The 8,152-nt window shown below is 40.4% G+C and overlaps 1 protein-coding gene across 1 annotated transcript; it reads left to right on the forward strand.

The window, feature by feature from the left end:
- The first annotated feature begins 508 nt into the window (after positions 1-508).
- On the forward strand, positions 509-5,803 carry CCDC179 (coiled-coil domain containing 179). Its single transcript, XM_075547694.1, has 4 exons — positions 509-553; positions 1,586-1,630; positions 5,181-5,285; positions 5,756-5,803. Exons 1-4 carry the CDS (start codon positions 509-511, stop codon positions 5,801-5,803), a joined length of 243 nt encoding a protein of 80 aa, XP_075403809.1.
- Positions 5,804-8,152: the final 2,349 nt, after the last annotated feature.

The raw sequence follows: 8,152 nt of genomic DNA on the forward strand, positions 1-8,152 counted from the left end.
TATTGTTAGTGCTGTTAGGTGTCTCTAAGTTGATATCTACCCATGACAACCCAATTGACCTCAGGAATAGAATGGAAGGAAGCCAAGTTGGATAGATCCATTTGGACCCTGTTGGAGTAATAAGGAGAAGGAATTGTTAACGTTGACCACGGAGAGGCTGACATGATGGATTTAAGACTTGAAGATATCTCCATGAGAGAGAGTAGAGAGGTGGGGACTAGGAGCGATGGAAAGAATTGGTGGTGTGTGGTTTGTCTGGTTAACAAGAGCTAGATGGAGAGAAATCCTTGGTAACTTGACACTGCTAAATTCTCTTTAGCTCTACCTCTCCCTAGAAAGGGATTGGCAAGCCATTAGGATAAAGGGCGGGGCCCAGAGGAAGGATAAAGCAAATTATGATGGGTGGGGTCATTGGGGGTGTGGTGGGCGTGTCCTAGGTACCCAGCAGTCCTAGTGTCCATCTGAGCCAGCGGGAGGAAGAGCGACGGGCGCTCAGAAGATCTGCGGCATGTGCCTGTACTGTAAGGGGGATGATACGACCCAAGTCAACCCCGTGAGTCCTCTTGAGACGTTTATCGATCTGCTCTGAGCCTTGTGCGACTAGGTAGTTGGGTCTGGGTTTGGGACACCAAGATGAAGTAAGAGAATGGATTCTAGGCTGCGGAACTGAAGGTAGAGGGTAGATTGGGGTAGGGAGTGAGGCTGGCGGGGTGGAGAAAAAAATCAACAATGTACTGTCTTGGATTCAATGGGTATGTATTTCTCATGAGCCCCTGGAGTGGGTTTGTGGGGGTACCGTGTTGGGGACTGGGATAAAGTTCTCGATAGCCAGATGCAGATGATGTCTTATAGATTAAAAGACAAAAACCACAAACATCGGGATCAAAACTACAATACTGAAAGTTCTATGGAAACTTCATTAAACTAACAACCAAGCATTCTCAGCCTCAGGAAACCACCCAGCCTCTTGGAACTTCTCAATCACCCCAGTTTCCTGGGGCTTTAGAAGCCAGAGTTAGAGACTCACTCACTACCATTGAGCTGATTTATAGCGACCCTATAAATTTCACAGGACAGAGTAGAACTGCCCCTGTGGGATTCCAATACTGTAGCTCTTAATGGGAGTAGAAAGCCCCATCTTTCTCCCGAGGAGCGGCTGGGGGATTGGAACTGCCAAGCTTGTGGTTGGCGGCCAAATGCACCACCCACATACCCCTCCTGAGCTCATTAGATTAGAGACCGTCTAAAAATTAAATCCCTTGGCCAAGGCCTTGGTGACACCACCAAAATCAAGTGCCGGCAGAAATATAAATTTGTGGATTCCTTATGCATCCTACACGCCAGCATAAAATACAGTAATTTGAGTGCAGGAAGGTCAGTCACAGGTCCTTTATTTCTGGTATTTCGTCCCTACCCTTTACCGCGATACTTTTGCCTCATATGATGTTCTCATGATCTGGCCTCCTGTAGGTACGGCAGTACACGACATAAGATGACATTAAAACTAACCCAAAAAAGTAGTATAGGCTTCATATAATAACTAGTTTTGACTTATGTCTTTCTAATGTTTTTACATGTTACATAGGAAGGACCAAGAAGGAGGGATCCTATAGATCTCACTAGGAAACAGGTAATGTTTAAGTAAATCATTTGATTCTGGTTGTCGCAAAACTGTACTTTTCACTTTACGTCTGACTGATAAAACATGATACAACACTTCTGCAATACTGTTAGAAGGGGTCACAACTAGTGTGACCTAAGGGCTTATATTCTTGATTTTTACTGCATCCTTTGACATATAAGAATGGATAGAGCATTTATAAGTTTTAAGGCAGAATAATAAAATACACCATTAATTTCAGAAGAAAAGCATTACAGGTATCTTTGACTTAGTAAAGCATTGTAGGCATTCTCGAATTCATCAAGGAGCTCCTTCCTCATCCTACTGCCCTGCATCTCTCCCAGAGGTCCCACTGCCATGAGTTCTGTTTATCAATCTCATTCTTCCCATTTCCTGCTTTTCTCCCCTATCTACCATTAACAGAATCGTGTGTCTTCCTTGGTTTTAAAACTTTACAGACAGAGGATCCATACAACTTACGGCATGACTAATTGCTCCCATTAATTCTTGAAATGTATTTCTCTTTCTTCAGAGTTACATTTCTTTTATTTATGTGGCTGTGTAATACTTCATTGTGAAATAAGTCACAGCTTTTTATCCTTTCTCTTTCCCCTGTTGGGTGGACACTGCTTTGTGTTCACGGGGCTGAGATGAATATTCCAGTACAGGTCTTCTTTGCCATTATACCAAGTTCATTTGGTTATTCAGCTAGGACTAGAAAATTTGGGTCTTTAAGAAAACACTTTTTTTTCCATTGTTATCAGGTAATGTCACATTGTCTTCAAAGTAGGCGTATCCAGCTGTACTCTTGCTTTGTATCACGTCTCCTTCCCAACACCGTGCCTCCGTATGGTGATGATAGTCTTCTAGCTTGATAGGCTAGAGCACTCATGTTTAAATGAGGGGTCTGCAAAAGTTCATGGGAAATATCTATTAGTAAAGAAACTATGCATGAATTTCAACTTTTTGTGCACCACAATAAATTCATCACTTGTTACAACATGAATAATTGAGTTTGCAGTAGTCATGAGGCTAAGATGTAAGTTTGAAAAAAATAACATGAACGCTGATAAAACTGAAGCAAGAACAAATATCACATTTCTGGTGAGTCTTGGAAGGAAGAATGATGAAATTCCGCATGTCTTATGAAAAGCTTCTGGGAACAGTCCTTCAAGGAAACCTCCCAGTTTACAAATAAATAGCTCAGGTTCAGAATGGATGAGCCAGTGATGAAAAAGAAACTTGCAGATCCACATCAATTAAAAAAAAAAAACATCTTGGAAGAGATGAAACACGGCTTCCTCCTATGATCCTGAAGGCAAAGCAAAATGAAAGCAGTGGCTACCAAGAGGTCGAAGTGGTCCCGTCAAAGCAAAAGCAGACTGGCCCAGAGCTAAGGTCATGGCGACAGTTGGGGGGCTGCTTACAGCCTTTTGCTCGTTGATTTTCTGGAGGGTCAGTAAGCTGAAAGAAGGACTTATTATGGACACGTGTGGAGACAGTCAGCCTAAGCGTTCACCGGACAGTGCTCGGGAAAGCTCCACTAGAGGGGTTCCTTACCACAAAATGTTCCTGCGCATTTCTGTCATCAAACAAGGGAAATTTTTGGAGAAAACATGACATTCATTTTACAGTCCTGATTTGGTTTCTTATCACTACTTTTTGTATCTTACCCTTTAAAATGTTTAATAGGCACCTATTTTTCTCTAGTTGATGATGCAAAAGACTACATTGACATGGCAAATTCTCAGGCCCCGCAGTTCTGGAAAGAGGGACTGTGGTGTCATTGCTCACAAAAGTGCCACACACGTGGCAGAGTTTCGGTTGACAGCGTTCCTATATTCAAACATTTAAAAAATTTTAATTCCCTCTCTTCACAAACATTCTGAATACCCCTTGCTGCCATACAACAAAGATATAGAGAGCTGTGGTAGTATGAAATATTAAGAAACAAGAATGCACATATATATGTATTTTAATCAAAAGGTTATTTTATTTGGGGTTCTTGTAGCTCTTATAACAATCCATAAATTGTGTCAAGCATATTTGTACATATGTGCCCATCATTATTTTCTAGACATTTACTTTCTATTGATCCCTTGCTATCAGCTCCTCTTTCCTCCACCCACCCACACCCAGAGAGACCCTTTGATAAATTATTATTATTTTCATATCTTACACTGACCACTGTTCTCCCTTCCCCCACGGTTTCCTTTGTTCATCCTCCTGGAGGGGGCAGGGGGTGGTGGCTATGTGTCAATCATTGCCCCTACCCCTTCCCTTCAGGTATCACTACTCCCATTCCTGTTCCTGCATTTCATGTGTTGTGTACTCTTATCACTTATATGTACTTGTGCGCATGCTCCAGTCTAGCCCACAATGAAAGGCAGTACTGAAGTCATGATAGTGGGGAGAGAGGAAGCCTTAAGGAACCAGAGGAATATTGTGGGCTTCATCAGTGTTTTACTGTGACCTGGTTGACTCTTCCCTTCCTTGTGACCCTTCTGTAAGGGGATGTCCCATTGTATACAGAGAGGTTTGGGGTCTCTGCTCAGACCCCTTCATTCTCAACAATATGGTTTTGGTTTGTTTGTTTGTTTGTTTGTTTGTTTGTTGTTTTGGTTTTTCTGATGCCTGTTCATCAGTCCTGTCATAGTTGCACAGGCTGGTGTGCTTCTTCCAAGTGGGCGTGTTGCTTCTATGCTAGATGGCTACTTGTTTAACATCAAGTTTTTAAACCCTATATTTTTAGTGTGTGTTTTTTGTGTGCTTATTTACTTTCATAGTTATCAATATATATTAATACATACATTTAATTAAATGTTACAAAAAAAACGCCACGTTTGGCATTATAGAGTTAAGACCCCAGACATATCTTTTGATAGCTGGGCACCATCCTCATTCTTCACCACATTTGCTTATGCACGCATTTTGTCTTCAGCAATAGTTCCCAGGAAAGTGAACATCACAGAATGCCAGTTTGTTAGAACCAAGTGTTCTTGCATTGAGGGAGGGTATGAGCAGAGTCCTTAAGTCTTTCTAAAACCTTAGTTTATTGCCATATAAATAAATGTGCCTGGCTAGGTCAAAACTCTATTTTTATGAACTCATGCACTTACATATGTACACACCTACACATATATCTCTATCCATAGCTTTGCTTCTTAGATTGTTCTTCTGTTTCCTTTTACTGTAACACACATAGATTTTGTTTTCTTATTCCTAGAAAGAAAAACCCCTTTTATGTTTTAAAAATTAAAATTCACTTTAAAATAAAAGTAAACACATCTATCCACAAATCATACACCTATGTAAATAATATGAAAAAATAATAATTGGAATCAAGATTAAATCCCACAAGCCTGCTGATTTGTCCATATATTTTGTATGTGTTTTTTTGTTTTCACCTATGAACCACACATTTCAAAGAAAGGTTTCTCCTCATTATGCAAACAATATGTACAGGTTTGTTTCAGATGAACACAAACTCAGAACTACAGTCAGCACGGTACCTTTTCATGTTGTAAAACTATGATGTTGTCATTTAATCTTCCCAAAGTCCACGAACAGGCGTATTATGCACATGCAAAACATGAGGAAGCAGAAGAGGAAACAAAGTAAACTGTTCTCCAAGCCAATTCCGGATGAGGAACCAGAACTCCTAGTAAGTATAGAAATATCACTGATATTAGCAGATACCTGGAAATGCAATACACATCTCATGTCTTAGCTTAGGTAAAAGTCACTGTAAATTGTATTTCTTGTTTGGGAAGGTGTCTTCAGGTTCCTCTAAGGAGATGCCCATACATTATTTAAATATTTGCAGTCCTGGGCTGTAGATGATGTGGTGTAATGAAGAGCATGACCTTTGAAATTAAGTCATGCTGAATTCCAGTTTTTGTTTTGCCCTACATTTTCTGACTGCCTGAGTTTATTCATGCAAATCTTTTGGATTACATTATTTGGAAAATAAACTAAAAACTCCCGACATAGTCATTTCAACCTAACCTTCAACACCTATAACAGCAGAAAACTCTACACCAAACACAACTTATTTCATCTTTGCCCATCACAGAACCAGACATGTTGTCTCCATGGCCCTTCTCTATGTGTCCCTGACTGTATGTGTTATAGCCAGATGGTACTAACGCCCTGCCCTTTGAACATCTCTGCGAGAGTTGAGGGCTACCAGGGCTTTTCTTCTGGGTCAACATCATTGTCCTCAGTCATCTCTTTTTCAAACTAATGGTCAGCACTGGACTCATATCTTACTCTCAGAAATGTCTAGAATCAGTATTTTATTTGATATAGAAATATTTGGTGAAAGTTGTATTTTGACTGTTTTGTTTTGTTTCCTTTTGGAAACTACAAAGACAGGGCATGAATAGGTTTGTTGCTGGTGAATCGCTAATTTTAGCTTCTTTTAAGAGGCACTCAACTGCCATGAGGTTTTCTCCTCTAAACCAGTCCCCCTGCCCTAGGTGGTCTAGATGTGACAAAATGTGTCAGAAACTCATCAGAGACTCAGCTCCTTCTATCTTTGTGATCCTCTTACTTTGCCTTGTGACTTTAATTCTTAGGGCATCCAAAAAGGTTTTCATATTTGTGTTTCAAGAGAAAATAGGTATGGAAAGAAGGCATTTTCCAGTGGCGTTAGTTCCCTTTTGATTAAAAATAAAAAGGCTTCCTTATGTATATATATTCACATCTATTGAATTGCTTATAACTGGGCCACTGGTCACCCTCAGCTTCTAAGATGTTCGTTTGCCTTGAGTCTGCTCTGCCCAGTAGACAGTCAACTGATCTGCTGTCATTCCAATAAGGCTTCATTCTGATCTGTAGGTTCTTCGGGAGATCATCAAGCCTTTTCCTAGTTTGACTGAGTCTGGCATCATAGCAATGCACAAGGCACTGATGGGTTAGTGGGTGCGGTGCAACGAAGTTAAGGAGCCAAGCCACTACCCTGGAGTTGCTGCTGATTCATCACAGCCTTTAGGGCGGATTGAACAAATCCTTATGGAATCTGAGACTGTAAATCTTTCTGTGAGCAGATAGCCTCAGCCGGCTTCCATAGAGCAGCTGGCGGCTTTAAAATGCCAACCTTGTGCTTAGCATCCCAGCCCCTAGGCCCAGTGCTCCAAGGACAAGGACATTCTTAGTTGAGTCTACTGTGGGTGGTGGAATGCAGAAGAGAGGCATGAATACTGAGACGACCTTTCTATAGCACGTGGAAATTGCTCTCGCTTTCTGGCAGCTAGTATTTCTTTTTCCTACTCTGTTCTGAGTATGCTTTACCACTCGCCTGGTATTTGAAATCCCATTTGCATGGCTTCCAGTATCACAAGAACGTGCAAGTCGCCAGAGTGCAGCAAACTGACAGATGAGGGGTGGCCAAAAGACCATAGTCGTAGAAGAATTATTATAAAAGAATGTGAATCATTAATCTCAATATTGCCCAATCAATATTGTCTCAGAAACCAAACCACACTGAGTAACACTACTCTAAATGATACTTATTCTTTTATTTTTTCTTTGCTAGCCACTTCTGCAAAGAGCTTTGTTAGTAAGCAGCACCCCGACTGCTGCTTTCTTATTTTCCTTCTGCTTAATCTTTGGCTTCAGGGAAGACTACATTCATCAATGTGGTCTGTCCATCCTCAGGGGAATGGGATGATTATTAACCTGAGTCTGTACCAATGAGTTCTTTGCTGAGTCTGGTAGAACAGAGGGTGCATAGTAAATTATCTAGTTGTGAAAAGAACTTTGACAATATACTCTGGTGTTTTTAAAATATTTTTTATATTTCACTGTTTTATATATATATATGTTTTTGTATCACTTTCTTTGCTTTTGTCTGTTTAAATTTCACCTAGTTTTTCTCAAATTATCATTTCAATTATATATTCACAGATTAAAAAAAATATATTTAAGATGTCATGTTAAGATCAAATTCCCATGGGTTTTGTGATACCGAATACTTGCATTTTCATTTACTTGTCCCCGTGCATTCAGAGTCATTTCAATGGATGTATAATCCCTCACTCAATCACAGGCCAACCTGGGAAAACATTCCCTGTTTTGTCATCTCTGTCACAGTCACATGCATGACATGCCATCTCTGTCACAGTCGCATACATGGCATTTCAGGACTGATTTTTGTTCTTTACTCAAAACTGACATCTACCATTTCTCCAAATTCATCCTACCTGCAATGTGTGTGTTTGGCTCATGGAATTGTTTTTTATATCAGATCCATTACTTTGTTGATAATGCCTCTTTCCCTATTTGGCTCCTATCTCCACATGATCTTATTTTAATTCAGAATCTCATGCCTCGTTCTTGGTATAATTTGGCTTGCATAAGAGAGAGTCCTGTCTGAAACCTTTCTCAAATGATCTACAATCAGCGCCAGCTTTTCCCTATCTAAGGTGTTCATTGTACTTATTTTCTTTTATGCATTTTTAATCTCTTCCAGTGGACTTCCTGATAGAGCTGGAGTCTACTTGAAGGAGTCATGTGCCAGACCCAGAA

The sequence above is a fragment of the Tenrec ecaudatus genome, chromosome 4, assembly GCF_050624435.1.
Source record: "Tenrec ecaudatus isolate mTenEca1 chromosome 4, mTenEca1.hap1, whole genome shotgun sequence".
Lineage (NCBI taxonomy): Eukaryota > Metazoa > Chordata > Mammalia > Afrosoricida > Tenrecidae > Tenrec > Tenrec ecaudatus.

Coding starts and splice junctions, on each gene's coding strand:
- CCDC179 (XM_075547694.1), top strand. CDS start 509: ATGTGCCTGTACTGTAAGGGGGATGATACGACCCAAGTCAACCCC. Junction 554..1,585: donor ATACGACCCAAGTCAACCCC/GTGAGTCCTCTT, acceptor CATGTTACATAG/GAAGGACCAAGAAGGAGGGA. Junction 1,631..5,180: donor TAGATCTCACTAGGAAACAG/GTAATGTTTAAG, acceptor ATCTTCCCAAAG/TCCACGAACAGGCGTATTAT.